The sequence below is a fragment of the Haemorhous mexicanus genome, chromosome 7, assembly GCF_027477595.1.
Source record: "Haemorhous mexicanus isolate bHaeMex1 chromosome 7, bHaeMex1.pri, whole genome shotgun sequence".
Lineage (NCBI taxonomy): Eukaryota > Metazoa > Chordata > Aves > Passeriformes > Fringillidae > Haemorhous > Haemorhous mexicanus.
In genome coordinates, this window is record NC_082347.1 from 26,925,517 (window position 1) to 26,949,317 (window position 23,801).

At 36.6% G+C, this 23,801-nt stretch overlaps 1 protein-coding gene across 5 annotated transcripts in view; it reads right to left on the minus strand.

The window, feature by feature from the left end:
- Window positions 1-23,801, minus strand: part of EXOC6 (exocyst complex component 6) — an 88,130-nt gene that overhangs the window by 19,414 nt on the left and 44,915 nt on the right. For 2 of the 5 annotated variants that reach the window (XM_059851642.1, XM_059851645.1), the window contains exons 18-21: window positions 21,496-21,675; window positions 18,382-18,411; window positions 12,692-12,833; window positions 4,926-4,999 (exon numbers count right to left, since the gene is read on the minus strand). In XM_059851642.1, coding sequence (XP_059707625.1) covers window positions 4,926-4,999; window positions 12,692-12,833; window positions 18,382-18,411; window positions 21,496-21,675 — 426 coding nt within the window. Of the gene's footprint in view, window positions 1-4,925; window positions 5,000-12,691; window positions 12,834-18,381; window positions 18,467-21,495; window positions 21,676-23,801 lie in introns of those variants that run through there. The other 3 variants (XM_059851643.1, XM_059851646.1, XM_059851647.1) reach the window with 2 other exon arrangements.

Below are 23,801 nucleotides of genomic sequence, written 5' to 3' on the forward strand. Positions count from 1 at the left end.
ACAGAGGTTAGGGTGGGTGTACCCCACTAATTTCAAAGCCTAGGCACTCTGTGAGCTGGCAGCTTGTAAAGGAAGCTGGAGCACACCTTGTGAGCCCTCAGCCTCCAAGAGTTACGGCCAACAGGTTTGGCAACAGGCTGCAACTTATTCTCTGAGGTCTACTGAAGGGCTCAAGAGCATTCTCCACAGGGAACACAGATGGCAAGAGCTTTGGCAGGCTGCATGTTTGGGAATCTGAGACAAGCCAGAGCTGAAACATAGTTACTGCCACAGGAAATTAATTCAAATTAAACACTGCAAGCATAACAGTGGGGAGGACTGAACTGTCACCCTGCCTTTAGTGTCAGAAAATCCTGTGCCTCAGATTGAAGCCCAGTGGTCTGTTACACAGTTCCTACCTACAAGGAGTTACTTCTGAGTTTATCAGAATGACAATGCTATGTCTTGGTAATGAATGGGAAGAAAGAGGAGGACTATATTAAGCAGTAATAACAATTTCCTCTTTCAAATAAATTTACATTACATTTTTTGCATGGAACACTACAGTTCCCAAGGTTGGTAATATTTCTCACCAGAAAACACATTCCAATATAAATGGACAAGCAACCAAATAAACTATCAATGATTCAGAATTAGAAGAAAATGTATTCTATTTCTAAATATCAGGTATTGATTTGCTGATGGAATACATGTTGTGTCCTACCAATAACTTCAGCTCCTAGAAGTGACACATGCTTATGTACACACATCATAAACAAAAGTCTGACAAAAATGTATCTTCTAATGTTTCTATGATAAATGACTCTCTACATTAATCATGTTGATTGTGTCATGACTTTGTGTCCAATTTATCTCTAACACTGAAAAAAATAGAAACTGCTGAAAATCTTCTAAAATTTCCCCCCACACTTAAGCAGAGCTTATGGACATTGGGAATCACAGCCCTTGGTCTTCCATGTGAAGGACACCACCAACAGACTGTAAACTCCATTTGCCATGAGGGTGGAGATATTCTACTGTGGTTGCTTAACTCTGGAGCCACCAACAGCATACGATTATTTTCACTTGAGACTGCTGCCCAAAACAGGACCAGCACTGACAGCAGCTGTAAGGTGTTAACAGCGTGTACTAAAGTGCCAAAAGAACATAAAGTGCCATAAGACACAGTTCCCCTCAACCCAGCAAAACAAGGAAATTCCACAAATCATCAAGCTAGATGAGTACTTGTTTGAGATGAGACAGTAGAGGAAGAAGCCCCTAAGCAGTGCTGATGATGGACATCAGGAACAACTTGTCAAGTCAAAAGTGAAACAAAGTCAAGCCGTGTTGGCAGCTTAGTTATATCTCTGCAGGAAATAATTTGATTTCGAGAATAGGTATTTGTTAGCACCCACTTGGTTAAGAATCAGGATATTTGGCCTAGGACAGCAACTGCTGAACTCTTGGCTTACCACAAGGTTATTGTTCTTGTCCGCTACATACTACACTGGCTCTCCAAAGAATAACACACAAATTAGAATATTCATGTCTTATCCTCACCGTACTCAATTGTACAGGACATACAAGAAACTGCCTCACATTCCAGAACTGTAACCCTAGTCTTTAGGCACTAAAGAACAGATCATAACCAGGAAAAAACTAATTCATGTCAGAGCCTGTGCTTCCTCCTCAGAGACGATTCAAGTAAGACAAATGAAGACTTGTTTACTTTAAAAGGTTAATCCCAATCGACCTAGGGTCTGAAACAGTAGCAAAATCCCCAAAGTTTATTCCCCCTCACTTTGGGGAATAAACTGCACTATTTACCCAGGTTCCCTGTACAGACAGTAGCAAAAAATGATTGTCAGAGAGCAGCTCAAGTTGCAGGAGAACTGGGTCATCTCCACAAGATACCAGAGACCAGTCTCTGTAAAGCAGCACATGCCACTTTGATAATTGCCTTACTGAGATGGCCCCTCACTGGCTTTAAGTGGGGTCAAAGGGTGCACCTAGGTGTGACCTCAGGTCATATGCTAAGACAAGTGGCATAAGGCATGACACAATTACTGCAGCTGCACAGATCCATGAATCTGCCCCAATTTTCTACCTGCTAAACTAGCTGGAACTGCAAGTTTCTTTCTAGACAACCAAGTGGGTCAGCTAACCCCACCAAGTCACTTGTGTAAGATACTGAGATACTGTGGTGATGAAAACAGCACAAAAATATTTATTGACCAGGGTTTCTTCAGATTACAGAGATCTTTAAAGAGCAGGTTAAGTATGACAAAAGCCTGAGCAGATAATAGTATTAAGAGACAGAGGTGGCTCAAACGGGACATTGGTTAGTGCTTGCTCCTTTGTGATTTCTGTCCTCTTAGAGCTTCCTGCTACTAACTACTGTTATCTTCTTAGACACAACTCTTTCTTGTGCCAGCTGTTTCTGTTTGCTCTTCTATGTCTGTGGAAGGAAGAAGGAGAGTGGGCTTGCTGGGGGCAACATGCTGCCTACACATTGTCTTCAGGGAAAGACAGAGGATCAAGAACTGCTAGGCTGAAAATACCTATGGCAATTCTTCTCAAAGCTGCTCTTCCCTACATGGTAATCATTCAGGTGTAGCTCCTCTCTCTGTCTTCCAAACTGGCTACCTGTAAGTGACTTTATTTCATTAGTAAAACGTGCTATAATATGCTACTGCCCAATCCTCATTAATCTTACCCACTGCACTAGTACAGCCCAGAGAGAGTAGCTGTTGTTGAGATAACTGGCTTCCATTAGCAACCATGTGATTGGCAGGACGATAAAGTCTTTTCCCTTGCAGGTCAGCTGCTTTTTAAGAAGAGGGCAATCCTGCTGATCCATCTTTTAGCTACAGTCTCTCACTGAGTCCCAAATCTCCTGCCTTTTAGCTTTGATACGGTTCAAGCTTTCCCCCTTGTATCAGCCCCTACCTGTCATCAGCTCCTCTGTACCAAACAGCCAATATCAGGAGTTTGACCTCAGGGCACAGTCCGGGTGGGCAGGTAAAACCTGACCACTGGACCTACTTCCTTATCTTTCATATCCTGCAATTCATGAAGAAGTATCAAATTCAAACCAAAAAACAGAAGCACGACCTTTTATAAGAACCTTCTGAAAAAGGCTCTGTTGCTTTTCTAAGTATTCTTGAAAAGAACTGTCATCTACCCTATTAAGACAGAAATGCATCACAAATAAGGAGAACAGGGAAGGCACTGAAAATCCTTACTAAATGGTAGAAGTTTTTGATGAGTGCTTGAAATTCCTTTTGGTGATGCACACAAAAATATAGTAAAAACCAAACCAAACATGCTAGGACTGTCCTACATCTGCAAGCTCCAGTTGCAACCCAACAGAGAGTTGCTCAAATTTTCCTGTTTATAAAGTATATTAAGTCAATCAAATTCACATGACCTACAGAGCATCCTCTGTAAAGCGCTTGAGAGAATTCTAAATATAATTGTTAACATAAAGGAAGAGCTATCATAAACAACATAATACCTACTTAAGTGACACACTCCCCAGTTAGTGCTTAAAACATATGAAAATCTTTATTTCCTGTAGCAAGTATGTACACACCCTGCCCTCTTGCATATATGGAAATCATGTTTTCCCTTGAAACAAACATTGGCTCTGCAAGGACTCCACTTAGGCGGATGACAGAAATGGTGCCAAAATCTCAACATCCTTCCCTTCAAAAGAAATGATCTAAGTACAAATTGGAAGATGTTTAGTCTCTTTTAACACTGACAATAAAAACAGAGTTAAAAGAGAATCCAAAAGAGGAAGGCTGCTAGTCAAGGCAAGACTTGTGGCATGAACAAGTCTTGTAGCCATAATCCTGTATCCTTCTCACACACTACACACTTACCCACTGTAGATATTGTTCATTATTATATTACTGTGAGAATGTGACAGACAACCCTACCATTTAACTTTTTCATTTAAAAAGAAACTTTATTAAGTCCTTTCTAACTATCAGGAGAAATCTAAATACTTCTGCCTCAAGAATCTTCCCTTCTGAAATGCCCTTTAATAATCACGTTGTGAAAAACCTACTGAATTATTAAAAGCAAAAATATTCTTACTATATAGATAATTTGGTATTTGGTACAGAATTCTTTCTACTTTCTCTTATTTTTTGATGACTTTGATAGGCTCATAATGGCACTGAAAAATATCACCAACATCTGCAGAAGGTTAAAGATCCTCCATGGATAGTAAATGATTTATTTCACTATTTAAATGATACTTACAATTTTGTGAAATAATAAACCCTTTGTAAAAGCTAACTTCAAGCATGAAAAGGTCTTGAAGATCCTTTATTATGGTGGTTATAATGTCCAAATTTACAAAGATTTTAGTAGATTTTATTCTGGGAAAACTTTCCTTTTGGCAAGATCTGTAGAAAAGTGCTTCCAATATTACAGCATTTAAAATATAATTAAATTAAATTTTATGTAGAATAAAGATCATCCAGTTGGAATAAAGCTGCTTTCCAACAATTTAAAAGAACTCTACGTAGCCAATTCAGGAAAGGAAATGTTAATGCCTGATTCTGCTATCCAGAGAGTAGATTTGTAGAAAGGAGCAAATGCTCAGCATGGAATCAGACCAGCACACACCAGGATGACACACACACTCTTGCAAAAAGGCATCACAGGATCTTCACTAAATTGTCAGGACCAAAATTCAATCCAATATTCCTGTAACAGTACTACCAGTAGCACAGTGCCCCCTAACCACACACTGGAGAAACAGTTTTATACTAAATTACAGGGAATAGTGCCACTAACAACACTTCAAATAACTGCTTTTCACAACTAATTACATGGGAATGCACAACCATGAAAGGTTCTTGAATTTAATAACTTCAGCATTGGTCAGAAGGGGAAATTAGAAGGATAAAAAACATCAACTAGTGTCTTACTTGTCTGAGGTCGATGAAAGCTAACTGCAGGGTGTCTCCCTGGAATCCTGGCACAGGCTCAGAACTAGCAAACACTGCAAAAAAAAGGTTAAAATATTATGGATGTAGATTTATTTTTTTAATCTAACAGAAAAATCAAACTCTATGCAATATAAATGCTAGGTAGCATAGTTTCATGGGAATAGTTTAAAAGCTCACAGTGATTAAAACCAAACAAACCAACAAACAACCTTTTGACAGTTTTTCCAATAATCCTAAATTATAATACTTTTAGGAGTATTATTAGAAATTTTGCTTAAAGTTCTAACCCAGTAGTAATGCTATGATCACAGAAACCAAGATATTTTTTAGCCTGAGGTGCATGATTACTGAAGAATTTCAAAATAATACCAATTCCATGGCTGTCAATGTATTTTCAGACATCTGCCTTTGTTACAGCAAACCTTCACCTCCAGCCAAACATCATTAAAGGACAAACACTTAGGTGGGAGCTGGTTTCATGTGTAGACAACATGCCATGGTCAGTGCAGAGCTGAAATGCCTGCTCATGCCTTTTAGCCTGCATAAGCAGTAATGAACTTCTGCTCATTCTGAACCCAAAACTGGCTGTCAAAATTGGCGAGCAAAAATATATTCATAATACAAAAAATGGCAACACAGTAAGTGAAAGAAAGTCAACTACTTGTATAAACCAGGAAAAGATCAATAGTTGTTAAACTTACAAATAAATACACTTTTTGTTGTTATTATCCCAGTCACAAGTTAATAACAAAGACAAACAACTACTGCCTCACATCCTCACTCAGGATAGATATCCTATTTCAAAAGAACTTGAGAGTATTTTTCTTACACCCTTCAGGTAGAACTCTAAACAAAACAAAGTAGATACTACTGCAACAGCTTTAGAGAAGCATCATCCAAGGCAGTGAGAGGTAATATTTTTTTCCAAGTTTGAGAAACAGGTCGTTCAATGGTAAAGAAAACAAAACATATGCATCCAATGTCCAGACCCAGTGCTAAACTCTACTGTTCTTAACATTTAGAAGTTTTATGAAATCCTTAATATATTTTTTTTAATTGCTAGTTAGAAAACATGATTATGTGGAGGTAAAATCCAGAAAACCACTGCTGTCTGAGCTAACGCGATGGTAAAATAATGGCCTTGAACATTTACTTCTGAAGGTATGGTTTCAACCTAAAGCAGACTAATGAATTCAGATAGACTATGTCTCAAGTCTAAAAATGACTATATGGAACACTATTTTAGATAAAGACTCTTACTTAAATGGTACAAGAAACTACTAGGACTATCTCAGAATACTTAAAAATAGCTTAATAATAGATGGATATGGTATTAGAGTAGCAGCTTTACCAGTAGAAGCAGAATTTCTTACTTGCATTACACTAGTGCAAAAGTTATTTTACGAGAGTCATGTCATTGGAGAATGACTTCAACGGCAATAAAACTTTATACTTTATCAACTAAAAAAAAAATAACAATCAAATGCCTTAGGGAGACCATTGTAATGTCACAGATGAGTACTGGTAACATTGGCAAATGCTCACTGATTCCTGTATTCAAGTGTGAATTTAAAATTCTCTGGTATTCCTACTTAATAAGTAACACCAACTTTCTAGAAGCATTTTTCATGGAATTTTAATTGACCATAAACATGCCTTAAAAAAAAAAAAAGCTAAAAACCAGTAGAAAAACATACCCTACACTCAGTATTTTATAGGGAGTGTTTTCTCATAAGAAACTCTTTAAATCAGCAAAGACAAAATAGCTTATACAATTACCAACCTGCAGAATTACAAAGATGCCTAAGCCTAGGAACCTTAGGCACCCTACTGAACAGCCTGGGCTGAAGGCCTGTGTGTCTACATGGCTGTCCTCTGCAGGTATTTCATAGCCACCAGGAACACCCTTTCTTAAGGACACAAAGCTGGGCTCTGAGGTCAGCCAAACCCAGAGTTTAAAATAGAACACCACACTCCAGCAGGGAATCCTAAGCAAAGCTCCACAGCAAACAGATGTGAAGAGATACATCAGTTGTGAGCTGTGGCAGCACATTAATAAAGAGGATATGCATGATGGTCAGAAGGGGTCTTTTCTACACCCCTTAAACCAGAAAGGTAAGGCCCATCAGATCAACTGATCTGATCCCATCTTTCTGTTCTTACACGGTACACTGCCATCAGCTTCCCCCACCAGAATCTCAGCTCTTCCAGGCACTCTACAATTACAGCTAGCACTGGGAGAAAGAAGATCAATGGCAAAAAAAGGGTTACAGAACTGAAAAGTAAATATAACTGAAAACTGTGACCTTCTGGAAGTCTTTTCAGCTAGCTTTTGGCACGTTATACTTCGGGAGATATCTTCCTACAGCAGAATGCTCTTACATGCCACAGGGCAAATATTTGCACCTTTTATGTGCTCATCAGGCTAAGAAAGTTTGGAATTTATCCCAATGCACTAAATAATGCAGAATAATTTTGTTTCTCTACATAATACCTACTAGCATTGCAGCTGTAGAACAAGAAGTACATAATGTACCAAACCTAATTGTTGTACAAGCTTTGTTCTCTGAAACTACAATTTCATACTATGAATGCATTTACAACGTTAGGGACACTCATTATAGCACAGACATTTATTCTCACATTTGGAACACTCTGACAGGTGACTACAATAGAATTTGTTTCATTATTATAATTTCATGAGTTCAGAGGGCAAAAAGATAATCTACTTATGGTAACAGTCAGACAGTTCCCCCTCCACCCTCAGCACAGGGCTTTTAAGTTTTGCTAACAATTTTACAAAGCTAATTAAATATTTTCTACTGCACAGCATATTAGGAAGATATAAGAACAGGATTAACATTCTTAATGTCTTTGTCCTAAGGGCCCTTTTCTAGATAGTAATGAAACAATGTCATATACACATCTTTTAAAATATTCACCCCCTACAATCATTCTAGGCTTAAAGAGGATTTGCAGGGGTAGGGGGCTGGTTGTTGTTTGGCTTAATGTGCATAAAAGCATTCTGGAATTTTATAATATAGGAGAATGAAATGCAAAGATCACTATTAAACTGTCACTCTTAGGGGCAAACTGGATGCTTGGCAGTTTGAATCAAAACCTCAAATATTTGGGAAAAATCAGTTGAAAATACACATTATATTAATCTGGTATTCACAAGGTTTTTGTTAACATCTTTTCTTCTTCTGCTTTGCTGATACTGTGTATTTAGAACAAGAACAATGTGGGTCCTCAGTATGTACAATCTCAACAAACTTGCTTGTAACAGACAGTTTAGAAATATAAAGAAGATAGGATCAAAGGAAACAAATATATAAAAACAGGCTAGGAGGTAACACATAAATTATAATGATTAATATGAATGTTGCAAAGACTACTTCAGTGCATTTTCTTTTGAATATTTTGCTTTGATCTTATAATTACATTTTGAATACAGAATATATGAGAATTGACAGGTATATATACGTATTAATGGAGATCTTAAGATAAAGGCTGTATCTACTAAATGGAATTTAAGATATCTTTAACTGTAAATTGCACTGAATTTCTACACAATTCTACATTTATTAACAGGTCTCTTAATTTTATTGGCTCAAAATCCCATCTTTTAGGCATCATCTAGTTGTGCCTCTATTGGTCTGGGAACTCAGAACCTGATTCCTGACAAATAGTTAAGCTGCTCAGTGGAAGAAATGGAAAGCCAAAGTCCAGACTTTGAATCAAAAGCTCAATGAGGACAGTTTAACTCCAGTCTCATAGCGTTGATTCACAGGCGGGACAGCAAAGCTACAGAAGTATTTTTAAAGGAAGAACAGAGAATCAGGTGACTATCTCAGCTGCCTCAGCCACTTTGCAGCCCTGCTGGATGCTCCAGCTGTTCAAACAGGCCTGGAGGGAGCCTTGCTGAGGGAGCTGCCAGCTGGCCGGGCAGCAGCCCCCAGTGCCAGCAAGGTCTCGCAGCTTCCTGTCCTGCCCGCGCTGCCATATGCGAGCGGCAGATGAAGGATGGCCTCCAGCCACTGAAGGTAACCTGACTGCCCAGAGGGGAGAGCAGGCAGGTAAAGCAAGGGGCCTCCAGAGAAGAATAAGGTGCCTTTTCTAGGAAATACAGGATCTGGGCTCCCCAGCTTCTGGCATGCCCACCTGGAGACCACTTTTGTGTGTGCTCAGCAGAGAACACTGTGGTCAGGATGTAACTTACTCTTGGGCACTGCCACTCTCCATGCAGTGGGGGAAAGGAGGGACTGCCAGGAAGCCATACTGAAGGCTGATCAGGAAAATACAGAGTACTTTGCACTAACTCTCCCCTAACCCTTGTCTGCTTATAGGCAAGACCCAAAACCTTATCACCCTTTCATATCTGGGTGATATGAACTCACCCATATTTCATTCTGTTAACTATTCCTGCCTCACAATTTGTCTGTGCTTAACACATAAATAAAAAAAAACCAAAAACACTTAGCTCTTCCTACAATTACAACTTTAGACAAGTTTGAATTCCTTAATAAGAAGCTGATGTAAGCTAAATAGATCTGGATGGTGTCTCTGAAAAGCTAATTTTTTATTATGCACACCTGTCTTCCCGTAAAGTGAAATACAGTAACCCACATTTAAATTTCATCTTCAAGAAACAGAAACACCTCCTTCCCAACCCACTTCCTTCCTTGGGGAACCAAAATGTACTATTCAAGCAAAAGACTACTCTTTGCATTTTATTCAATGGGACTTAGTATGCTCTATTTTCTGAACAGTGCTTCAGGAGTGCTAGTGAAAATAACCACTGAGAAAGAATGGTACAAAATACAGGGGTAAAACACTGCTCTAGGTTATAAAATTTGCAGAGGAGGTAGATAAACACTTTCATTAGAACAGGACAAACTAAAATAAAACTGAAATCTTTTTGGAACATTTGGAAGGAAACAAAAAACATGGTAGAAGAAGAGTGAGATCTTGATGACTTTTTTTTTCTAAGAAGAGCACTTACTAACTTTAACAAAATGCTGGATTGTTGTTTGGACTGTTGATTGTTTTTAAACAGAAAAAACCCCTAACAAATTATAATATTTTTCTGATTTTATTTAGATCTCTCCAGTTCATATTAGAAAGAATAAATGTATAATGTTAAAGATCAGAAAAAAATTCTACAATATTAGCAAGAATTTTTAAAAGTTTACCTTCAGATATTAAAAATTTTCTACACGTCATCTAAATTCTTAGTTCAAAATTCATCTGAGTATGCTCCATTGTATGTAAAATGTCAAACCCATTAATACAATACAGTAGAAAACTCCCAACAGTTGTGAATTATTCGCCCACTCTAAGCACTAATTGAAATGTCACTGTTGTATCCATTAATCCCAAAGCATCAAAGAATAAAGCTGGGGGAGGGTGATGAGCAAGAACATAAATCACAGGCATCACAGTGAGGCCTGGAATGTGCCTGTGATGGACCTTATGAATGAAACCACATCAGCAAAGCAGTCTGAGCAAAATCTTGTGTCACTCCTTTATTCCACAGACTGCAAAATGTGGTTTCTTGCAAAACACTATTCTGACAAGCTTCCATAATTGTATTTAAACTACTCAAAGGGTTTCTGTGTTTCAAAATAATTTTGTTTTTCTAACATGCTTTAAAAGCTTTCCACATAGGAAGAAAGGGAGTTCATTCTATAAGCACTTGTACAGCCCATGATAGAAATTACACAGTGGTGGAAGAATGTGTTTTCCAGTTTTTAAGTTACTAGCTTTCTGAAACTTTCTTATTTTGGCCAAAGCTTTGGTATGTCCTGTCCATGCCATATACTCAGAATAACAGCTACATATGAAAAACCATGTTGCCTTACAGTTATATTACTTTTTTATTTTAAAATAATGAAATATTAGCATTTTAGACTAAATAAAACTCTACTAAGATTTCTTCACTCAGAAAGTTTCTGCTGTGCATCAACCAAAGATGGCAGACAGAATGGCAATAAAAATTAGGGTGACACTAATCAGGGCACATATCAGCCTTTGCCTGAGAAGAAAACAATCTGAAAACAACCCAAAGACCAGATGACAGCTGGAAACAGTGAAACTTCTCTCTTCTTTGCTGTGAACATACTGTTCATGCTGTGAAAGACACCTGCAAGACATGCATTTTATCCCCTGTACTGCTGAAAATCCCAGGGTGAAACAGGGTCATCTACAGGGAGTAGTGAACCTACTGTGTTGTTCACAGCTGATATTTTAAATATTAGAAACAGAGTAATACTGTAATGGACAAGTTTTCTTCACTGTTACACCATTTGTTCAGAAGGCACATGATGGTTTAGTGCTTGCATTAATTCAGCTTGTTAAGATGAATGATTATGATGTCAGTATTATGAATACTGTATAATTTCTCTTTTAACAACTGGTATCTTTTTTACATCTAGGAAACTACACAAATTCACAAACACACTCCTATGTACCTACCTGAAAAGTACACTAATAAATTTGCAACATCTAGCATACTAAAAGTAAGAAAAGTCAAACCATGATCTGTTTGGTTAACTTGTACAACCATGGAATTTTAATGTCACAATCACAAATATTCTATCAATTTGACTCTGATAGTCCTGTCAGTTTGTTCCATGTCCTGAAAGACCTTAAGGCTGGACAGCGAGGGTCTGCTCTACGTGTTACTGAGTTCAGCTGGAATGTAATAAATAAGGCAGGAGAAGGAAACAAGTATATGGTTAAAATGTCAAAAACGCCCCTAAGTCTGTCTCTAGACTCCCACAAGAACCTTTTGTGATGCTAACCAAATTGCTTGAAATTAGATTTTCAGTTTCCCATTGGCTTCTAACGGAGTGGTCACCAATTTTTTTCATGTACCCAAACTGAAAGCCTCAGGATATGACTTGTATAACTGCCCCATTTTACAGCTGTCACCAAAATCATTGAGATCTATGCTCCAAATACATAACAGGAAAGATACTCTGGGGGAAAAAAAAACCAGAGCAGAAGAATCTGAAAATACACATTGAAAAAAACTCTCTAGTGAGCCTTTCCACTGTATCTCAGTCATCAACTATTCAACCAGTCCTAACACCTATTCATGGAACTTCCTTCCTACAGATTAACACCTCACCCTGAGCCACAAGCTCCATGCAAAACACAAGGTAATTAATTCTGCTTTCAGTGCTGTACTGAACCAGTTTATAAAATAATTCTGAGATCATATTTTAAACAGTGACAGTAAGACAACATCTGATGTTTACTAAATGAGTACTATTATTCTGCACAGTAAGGGAGTAGCAGTTCTAGGAGTGAGGAAATCCTGCATAACAGCACATGTAAATATCTGTATCATAATAGATGAACTCAAGAGGAAACATTAGAATTTCATAGACATTTGACGTTTTTTTCTTAACCATTAAAACGTAATATTTAGGTAGTAGTTTTGGGCAATTTTGCCCTAAACTAAATCTTTAGTGGATATAGTGATTATGATCCCATTAGGAGTAACAACAATGTATGTTTCAATTTAGATATTTTAGTTAAAAGAAAAGTTTCATTAAAATATTTCCCAGGAATGCCAACATACTTACTTAGAAATACTTTTGCAAGAAGATGTACTGTAATATTACTTTCAATAAAAGACAAAGTTTTAGCAGATTATGGAAAAGGATCACTATACAGCTTACACTAAATAACTTTTTTCAATGTTAAGACAAATACAGATGGGAATATATACTTACATTCACATTGTATCACATCTAAATTAAACTGCTGAATTGCTCCCATGCTTATTTGTTTTAATTCACTGTCCAGTAGCATCTGCATTAGGGACATTGAAAGATGCTGGCAGGCTGACATGCAAGCTGTCTGGGCCACTTTTCCCTAGTAGAAAAAGCAACAAGTTTTACAATAGAAACAAATGATACGTCACTAAAGACCTGCTCATCTGATTGGATTTTAAGATACATACTAAGTCTTAATGATACAAAACTTAGATTAGAAGGAGAGAGATCACACCTCCTGTTATTTCTTTGACCTATTAGATTTGTTTCTATTAGATCAAACAGAGAACTAGATTAAATAGATGTTAAAACAATTATTGATATTTCTTCCAGCAATCCAACAGTCTTCATGAATACAAGGACATTTCCAAAACAATGACAATTAAAGTTGCTGAAGCATATGAACAGCTTTGTGGATTTATTTAAATATTTTTAACCCAAACAGAATGAAAGCAAGAATGTAATGAAAATCAACATGCAGCATATTTTTAACAATAGCAAATTAAATAAACCCCCAACTTTATATAAACCAAAATTACTGCAACTGGTTGAGGCACTTCTTGTAAGAGCTTGTGCTAATTGATGGTAGTTTAACTGCTCAGATCCCATCTCAAAGTTTGTTGCTAAATTACTTTAAAAATTCATGCTTATCCATCATCTCAGGTGCTTAATAAATCAGTGCTGTCAGTGATCAACTACTTACAAAATGAAATGTAGCCCTCTGCTGTACAAAACAGAAATAATTTCCCAATCACAGTCTAGCTGGCAATATTGCTCTCCCCATCATCTAATTGAGACAATTTTCCCAACATGAGATCAAAAAACAAACCACAAAGTCAGACATTAACCTGAATAAATTATTTAAAATTCAGTACAGAAAAATTTAAAGATAACAAAATTCTACCTTAAAGTTAAGAAAACCACTTGAGACCAGATACCAAACCAGATGGTTCTATTCTATTCGCAGCACTGCCATCTCTTAAAACAGAGTGATCTTGGGTGTCAAATGCAACTGCATGAATCCCTGTAGATTAATGCTCTGAAACCATTGCTTTCAACTGATGTGTGCATTACAACGATAGTGAAACAAAGGCAACAACACATTTACACAAAAGAAATCATAATAATATAACAGAGCTACTGGAGCACACAGCACTATTGTTTTACTCCTATCTATCAGTACAGTCATGTCACCTGTTTCTCTAAAGTAATGGTTCCCCAGCTGCTTTCTGCAAAGTCAGGTTGATCAATTCACTGGTGAGTCTCAGAAACGCATACAAATAATGAACAACTATAATGGACACTTCACTGTCCCAAAAAGTTTGGAAAGTTCTGCTCCAGCATCTGAAGAGCAAGATCTTGTCCTTAATATGTCAACTTGCTAAGATGATTGAATTGTCACATGCAAAAAATTTTCATAACAGAAAGCAAATTTGGCCCCAAATATTTCACACTTTAAAAATCCATTATTTGTTAAAAGGTAATGAAAATATAATGAATACAACAGAAAGCCTTCAACCCCCCTCACATTCACACTGAACCATTAAATGGCTGCTGCTAATTCTTTCTAGCATTAGGACACCTTGAACTGTAAGGAGCTTTTTATCTAAAATGACATGTCAGTTTCTTAATTGAAAATCTCAGAAAAGCAAATAACATATTTGAGCAAAATAGATGAACTGACAACAAAGAATGTAGGAAACAATACAAGAACAGCATGCTTACAAGTCTCCCAAACCCAACAGCAATTATACTGGGAGACATGCAGCTCTATTTCCCAAGCAGAACAATATCAATATGAATGGGGGGGAAAGAAGAAAAAAAAGAATAGGCAAAAAAGGAAGGAAAAAGGGAGGTGAGAAGGGGACTAAATGGGCCACAGTTCATGTAATTACAGTGTAGTGAATTTGAAATACTTAATGGAAATGTCATTTTGATTTAATGGAACAACTTGTGCATCTCTGTTTAATGTACTGCTCCATCAAATCAGCTCCATGTCCTATTTATGCTGCCACTGTAATGTAATGAAAGTTCAACCAGATTAATAGGTTGTCATGAAAAATTTTAACATTCAGTTTATTTCATATGGAAACAATGTGTACTCCTCTGTTATCTTAAATAAATGACAGAATTTTATATTTCTAACAAGCGTGTGTAGTTAGTTGTTATATTCTGGCAAATATCAATAGTACTGGAGCACAAGATAATGGTTACAATACAGAAATGACACAGCTAAAGCCACTTGGACTTTAAATAAGTATCAATACATGTACATTAAATGTTGGTTTTGAAGTTTCATAAAATGGAAACATCCTAACATATAAACTATTTCCAACTATGTAACTTGAACTACAGGCTTATTGTTCAAATGACACATTAACAAATACTACAAGTTTACTATACACAGTAGATACTTACTAAAAACCACTTAATATTCTCAAATTTAGAGAAAAAATAAAGCTATGCATATTTATCAAATTGCTGAATTTTAACTAAGAGAAATGTGAACTATACTATGTTATCCTCTTCAAAATTCAGTGCTTCCCAGTTCAAATTACACTGGATGTACAATACCCAGAAAAGAATAAAATTAACATTTGTGTTTGAAAAATAGGATCTAGTTAAAAATTAATCTCCAAATTTCCAACATCTACCACATTATCAATTCATTGCTAATTTTTCAGAAAGCATTTTGAAGAGGAACTGTAAGGACTTGTGAACAAAGCAATAACATTTATTTTTCAGGACTGAACAAATATCAGCTAATTTTAAAACAGTCTTGTTGTTTGGGTTTTTTTTTCTTTTTAAAATTACTATTATTATTTAAGGGGGTGGGGGTGGCCATGGTTATCTAGCAATTAAATACCTATATTCAACAGCATGCAGAGATTCAGCAGGCTTCTCACATTTGCCCCAGTTGCCACCCATTTGGAGACACTACTATTGTCTCTGCTGTGCCTATGCTAATTGCTCCTATCTACAAAACCTATTCTTCCACTCAATCAGTGTAAAGTTTAGGAAACAAGGACCCTATTCTATACTCAAAAACACCTGCTAACAGTGTTTTTTCACCCAGCCTCCACATTTTGCTGAAATACAAGTTTGTAAAAAGAGAAAACCCTTAGACAAACTTCTTATATTTCAAAGGAGCTTGTAAAGAGAATCTGCTGACATATTAAATCCTTTTTTATAGGACCCCAAAGCTTTTCTCCTAAGAACAATTGTAGTAAAGAGACATTTGGCTCCTAGGAAATCCCAAAGGGTCAGCCATATGCATCCGTCCACGGCACCTTCCCGGTGCTGCTTTCTAAAGCCCATGCTAGCTGTCTCAAAAGCAGCTTTCATCATTCACTATGGTGTCAGTCAATATGATTTATGGACTGCATTCAACACAGTCAAAGCATATAGAATGAGAAATATGACTACAATCTGCTAATTTGTTTTGTATTGAGCCACTTAGGAGTCAAAGACCTGATGTCAGGCTGAGACCAGCAACACAATTAACCAGCCAGTGACAGATTCATCCATCCTCCCTGCCAGGCTGTGCCAATCAAAGACAGCATGAAGCAGCAGTTGGAGAAGTCAGTAAGAAAACCCATTCTCTAAGTAGCCTGTGGAGGCTGTTGATTGACAGTTTTTGAATATAGCTGCAGAAAACCACCACCCCTTCACCCTCACTGCAAGCTGTGAAATTAGGCTTTTGCTGCCAATCACAGAAACACTAAAATAACACAAACTACCATCCTCAGCATAAAAAGAAAATAAAAAACTTACCCGTTAAATCTAAGATGCTAAGGTGAAGAATTAATTTAGCAATATGAAATAACATGTCATTCTTTCTGAAAATGCAAATAAATTAAACATACAAATTTTATCCCTCAGGGTAAAAACTCCAACTTTTGAACTATTGATAAAATACAAGTATACTAGAAACATGAATGGAATTTTTAAGAATCAATTTTACTTCCAGTCTCTGCCCCAAATGCTACCGAAACAATTAAAAATACCTAACTGAAAGCAATTTACAACAGTCTCTTTTCAATGGTCACTCTTTTCCAGCTATGTATTGACAAGGCACATAGCTAGAATAAAATTTCAGCTAATTCTAAACTTAGATTAAAACCACTTACATATAGACCCACATAATTTCAAGTTAACTGATCTGGAAATACAAGGAAACATTTTTCCCTAACTCTTCAAAACAAAACTAAAAAAGGTAGTTTCTTAATAACAAATTCGATCAGCCAATTAATTTCATGAGATTGATTAATGGCTGTACAATGAAACTTTAATTTGCTTTTTGATTCAAAGCATCTAATGGCACTATAAACTGCAAGACTAACTTAAAATGGGACATAAACATAATTCCAAAAGACTAAATTTTTGTGAATTCAGAAAACAGAACCATTAAAACTGCATGACTTTCCAATCATAACCTTCCAAAAGCCACACAGCTTCTGTGTTCTACATTGCTGAAATTCTGCCAGCCCTCAGTCATGAAATAACCAGCAGCCTGAGACCTATACAATACCAACAGGAAACATTTCTACACAAACCACAGAGCTCATGACACCTATTAGCTTCACAGTTCATCAGCATGCTGAGTATTCAGAAGATGGAAGTGTGGATTGGAATGAACCACCACTGTCATCTAGTCCAACCTTCTACTTGGAGCACTGCTGCCAACACTACTTCAGGTCCATAGACCTTTTCTCCTGTGGACCCTTCCAAGTAGCAGAGGATGGGAATTCAGCAGCCTCCTTGTGCAATCTCCTTCAACACTGCACTCCTCTCTTTAAGCACACCTTCCCTCTAATATCAAAGCTCCATCTCCTAAGCTTCAACCTGTGACCACAGCTACATCTGAATTTGTCAGTCCAACCAAGAAGTTTGGCTCCACCAGCTTTGTATTTGTTCTTCAAGAAGTTGTAGGCTGCCACTGGATCTCTCCTCAGCCTTCTCTTTAACAGACTAAATACACCACCTCCCTACAGCTCTACTAATAACTTGTGCTCTAGGCTCTGAAGAACTTGGGAGCCCACTGCTAAATTCATTCTCCAGATTTTAATAATTTTGTAATATTAATCTCATCACTTTCATTATCATGACAATGTGTATGCCACATGAAAAAAAATTACAATGTGAAAATAACCAGGGGATAGGAGAATTCTTAAATGCAATTAATCAGCTTCTTAAAAAAAAATTGAAAAAGCAAATAAAGAGCATCAGTACACACATTCCCCTGACCCCAGACAAATGCAGCAGAGGAACGATAGAACTTTCACTGATTCTTTATTCAGCTATATCACTCTATCCTAATTCTGTATGCATGTCTCATAGCTGTATTTTGATACCTGACCTCCCTTTCAAGAGGTCTCAGTCTCTAAATTACCTCATTTGGGATGCAAGGCACACCCCATCAACCTTCTGCAAGGTTTTTAGGACTCCTGCTGTCTGTCCCAGTGTATGAAAGCCCGATGTTAGTCATTAACCTGATCCCTGCATGCATCCACACAAGGTACACAGCACGTTATCAGCAAAACAGAAAGGGTCTTTTTATTAAATGATTAAAAATTGAAGCAATAAGCCTGCAGGCAGTTCATAGTTTTTCTGTTCACATGCTTTTTCTTCATCTTGCATCTACTTACCGACATAGCTGCATGGTCATTGTTGTTATGCTGAGAAGGAAACCAGTAAGGCAGTCAAAACAAAAAAATTAAGATGTACTGTCAACTTCAAAAAAAAAAAAAAGAATAAAAAAATTGGTAGCAATAAAAGATAAGAAAAAGCGTACAAAAAGAACAATTACAGCTACATAGTAGTATTTTTTAAACCTCTGAACTTATATTTTGTTGAAGTGTAACAAAGAGATTACAACTTAACTAATACTAATTTGGCAATAGTATGTTTTTCTGTAATAAGGAACTGTATGCCAAAATATCAAAGTAATAAACTTCAAAGTGTCTGTTGAAATGTCTTTCCAGAACTTTTTATTACAAGAAAGAATATAGTTCAAAAGTCTTAGGTTAAAAAATAAATGCCATGTTTACCATTATGGCTTACAGAGGCTACCTGTATGTTATTAACATACTTTGTTCAAGCAAGATTTAAAATGGCTCAGGATAGTAAGAATCTAAATATAACACGACCCATTAATAAATTTTAACATAAAACTTATGGCTATATAACTGTAGGGTTGAAGAAAGCTGTTTTCTTTTCCAAAATTGCTTCTTAAGTACAGTAAACAAACACAGAGGAGAAAACTAACATGCAAAACTTGAGAGGGGAAAAAAGCCTTGGAGACACAAGACATTTCCATTGATTCAACACAGATATCAGACCTCAACTAACTTATGTCACTTTGTGTGCAGATTCAGTACAGCTCATGATCTACCTGATTTAGAGTTCTAAAATTCCAGTGAAAAGAATACAAATTGCAAAACCCAGATATACAACATAAGATGCGTTTTTGAAAAGTTATGTCTAGATTGGTACAGAAATACTTCAGTACAGCCCCACGTAACAGCACAAAGGGAGACACATCCCTGTGCATTTACACAGCTTATACATACAACAAAAATAAAACAAGATTCTAATGAGAGGAACCCACTGACTGCAACAAAAAAAATTGTTAAAGAACATATTATAACACTTCTACAGGCAGACTAGTGTTTGAAACAATATCAAAAATAAAGTCAGTGACTCTGGAGTGTGACACAAAGAACTGTGGCCAACTAGGGTCCCTAGTCCTAGCCCAATGCCCTCTAACACAATTGGGTATGTAAAGGTAGAAGAGACCTCTCTACTTGTTCCACTCTTTTCCTTATTTTCCTAATTATGGCCAGTGTGCTAGGTATTTGTTCTTTGACTGCTAATTACAGAAAAGGTTCTGATAAACTATTTTGAGCAGTGGAATGTTTCTGCCAGCCATACAAAAATTACTATGGAAATAACACTGTGACATTATTGGAATAATTCATTAATGAAAATTAATTCTAAACTTAATGAAAATTAAAAATTAAACATGGGAAAAATCTAGCTCAGTTTATCACTCCAAAACACTTACTATTTTAACGAGTTATAGAACCTGGTTCTGGGCTAAATACTTTCACTATAAGTGAAGGTACTGGTTCTTGAAAAATACTTTTACTATAAATTTTCTTTTAACAGAAATAACTTACTAGTACAAATCTAACTAGAATCACCATAGTGTGCACACATTTTCATATAAACTCCAGAGGTCACACACAACATTCACAGGACTGTATATTTCTACAATTGGCCAAGATAGGACAGGGAACAAGATGCAGGATAAGTAAAAAATTACAAGAAACCTCTTGCCACAGTAGTAGACAGGTAGTAGACTACCTGTCCCCATAGTTCTACATCCTGCCTGTTACCTGACCAGAGTCTGAAATTACAGAATAACCTCTCTACAGAAACTAGCTTTCTCCAAAGGCTGACTTGTACCTCCAGGCACAAAACTCTACACCTTCCACACTTCTTAAGTGCGAATGCCACAGCTGCTTCTTTGCATTCCCTTAACACATTACTTCATTTTGTCTGTGGCTCGTTTCTGAACAGCCATTTAGCAGCATACATTCATGACAGACTTCTGTACATCCTGCTCTACAAATTTCACATCCTTAACTGCCATTTGCACAAGGCCACTGAGGAGCAGTGCCATTTGTTCACACTGCTTTGTATACTAAGTTACAATTAATAACACTATCTAACAAACTTGCTATTCTTTACCAAAAAACGCTCCACTGATTTGGCACAGAAGCACATGCCTCACATGATGCATTCACATCAGTATCACATGATACAGTTGGAGTGGCCTTTGTCTTTGAGTCAGTAAAAAGAACAGGAGACAGAAGAATCACAGCCTCTGCATAGTATCTGGAAGACAAGATCAGCCTGCTATGCCAGCAACTTCAACATATTGCTGTGCACATAAAGAAATTTTTCTTTCAGTCAAAGCCTCAAAACATTCATTGAGGACTTATTCTTTCCCAGCATTGCAGGTGGGCAAAGCACTCAGACATCAGTGTGACTGTTAACAACCAAGGACAAGCTGATAAAAAGCAGATGTAGCTTGAATTACTTACTGAAGTTACTCCAGAACTATAAAGCTATAAACCATTATGATGGTAAGCCAAACTAGAAATAGGCTTTTTTTATCTGAAAGCAAGGGGAAATCAGACAACAGAATGTAACAATTCATACATAAGACAGGTTAACAGTACCCTTTTTCCTGGGACAAAATAACACAGGATATTTGAATATGAGCAAGAATTCATTCAATGAAGCTCTGTAAACTAGAATCAAACAACTTCTTATGATCAAAAATATTTAACTAAAAACCTTGGAGAATACAAGACCTCCACAATCTTATGCACAATGTAGGATTCACACCAATTCTGCATTTTTTTGAACCAATGCATGTGCACACAAAACCAACATGGTACACCAAAAAGGCTCTAGAAAACTGCATGAGTTCTTACATTATTTGTAAATTAGTTGCTGGTAACAATATTTAGACTAAAGTATTTGAAAGTATTTTCTAAGTATTCTGATGGGTAAGCTCCACCAACATATTGATATACATTTTACAATATTTCTGTGCTGAGAAAAACTTAAAAATACATCTGTCAGCATGAGCACAAATCAAAAACCAGAACCTTTTGTTCAAACCTTACTGTTTTAACATAAAATTATGATCAAATAGTTTGAAATTAAACTCAATTTTGAACACTTACAGGTAAATGAGTAAAAACTTGAAACGTGCTTCTTAAAAAGTTAATTAGGTCCATTAAGTATCCACTGGCTCTTCCATCTGACTCAGACATTGTCCAATCATAATCAGCAATCTGAATAAATTCATCTATTTTTTGGTTAAGTTTTGTATATATTTCTCCTTCTGCAGCATGCCTGGCATCCTGAAAAAGAAAAAGTGTGCAATGCTTGTCAGAATTCTAAAATATTATTAAATGCAGATAAAATTATATCCATCAACAAAAATGAAGTCTTGTGTTTTTTTTAGATTAAAAAATATTATATTGAAATTTGGTGCTTTAATGTCTGTCTTACATCTGAGGCTGTGGTTTTTAAAACACTCCCATAATGAATACTAAGAGTGTTCATAACACGGTCAGTGTTTACAGAATAATCTAAAGTTTTCAGAGAAATTAGGTTAATTTGAAAACAAAGCAATTTGTTTACTTTCTTCACAACAACCACCTTTAATTCTGCCTCACAAATTTATCAACCCTGACACAAAGTCATTTTGTCTTTTATGGACAGAGGTCAAGCAATCATATGATTTTTATGCAATTATTGTCTTAAAGCTGCACATCTGAAGAATACTCATAATTTTTCAACCTCCTTTAAATATCCTGATCATCATGATGCAGAGCACTCCCCTACTTGCTCCTACTTTTGTTCTGCCATACCCTGGATTCTACTTTTTTGAACAGCAAAGTCCTGCATTTAGTGTGAGCTGACTTTCCAATGCTGTCTCTGCCTCGTTTGTACAGGGGACATCCTAAGAGATCCAACAGGATCTCTGTGCAGATGCTTGTGTGTGTGCTGCTGGAAAGTTGTGCTTTTGCCAGCCTGGAGTTTAAAGATACTGAGATCTTTCTAATTTGGGCTCAAGATAAAATTTTCTTAGCTGATATGGAGAAATAATTCAAGTAAGACATCTGATTTAAACCAAATGGATCAGTTGCTTAAGGTTTTTAGAGGGTAAAATTAGCCTGGATACATTGAAGTGACCAAAAAGCAGATGAAACTCCCATCACTACTTTCCTCTAGAAGAAAGCAATCAAAAAAATATGGCACTTGAGAAAAGCATAAATAAGAAACGCAAAAAGAAAAAATAAAAATTTATGAGCTTAAAGGTGTCCTCAGATTGAGTGTGCCAAACTGAGTCTTCAATCAGGCCCTAGGCTGAGAGGCACTTCAGGAGTAAACAAGAAAGTATGCGGCCCTACCACAAATAAATATTAAAGTACGATTCCCTAAAAATAGCATTTTTACTGTCAAACCAACTTGAGAAAGGCTCCACTGAACAGCTCTCCATGCATCCAACACGCAAGAATCTGGCAACCTGTCATCATGTCAAAGGAGTATGGAAATCCACAATTTTGTAGATGGTAATGACTAAGAAAGTTTTAATTAAAGTTTCTAATTAACAACGAAACCTCAGCTGCAACAATTTATAATTATGGGACCTGCAAATATATCTGCCTAGGCTTAGAGCAAAATTTCTTCAAATTTTTTTGTTTGGGTTTGGATTTTTTTTTTATTTTAAATCTAAGTCATTCATGGACTGGTCATATCACCGTTAACAATTAAAATGATTTTCTGGCAATGGCAAGACTAGTCCTTCTGGTTTTGTCTTGCATTAAAAAATACAATGTTGATGTAAAAGCTCATCTCATGGAATGTAAACCTGACCAATGCTGCTAATAAAAGGAGATTTTTGACCCCTCTGAAAGAATAGAGGTGACACAATTTGCTACTAGGAGATGAATTTAATAAGAGTAGAACATACCAAACTCTGTGAGGGCCCAGTTGGGGAACTGTGAGCAATTTTTCATTACAATAGAAAGGGGAAAAAAGAGGGATTAACAAGAAAAGAATTTTCCACTATAATTGGAGAACGTTGTGCTAACAAGTTCTCCAGGCAAGTAGACAGGAGAGAAACCACACACACAAAAAAGCCCTTCTGTTTGACAGCACTTATCCCATATTTTTCCAAAGTGCAAACTCACTAAGAACAGACACAGTACTGAATCCCTCCAACAGAACTCGGTTTGTAGGAATGTTAAACATAACTGGTAAACTGCATAAGCAACCTACAAAGAATACAACTCAACTTGCAAATGCACTTCTTAAATGAAATTCAAGGATAAAGAATATCTCACCTCTTACTGAAATCAGACTACAGCTGTATTAAGTGGTTTTGAATGCATGTTTGATAGGTAAAAAGATAATGAATTGCCCTTAGAGGAAAACAGCTATAGATACACAAATTCCAAGACACAACAAGCAAACTAGA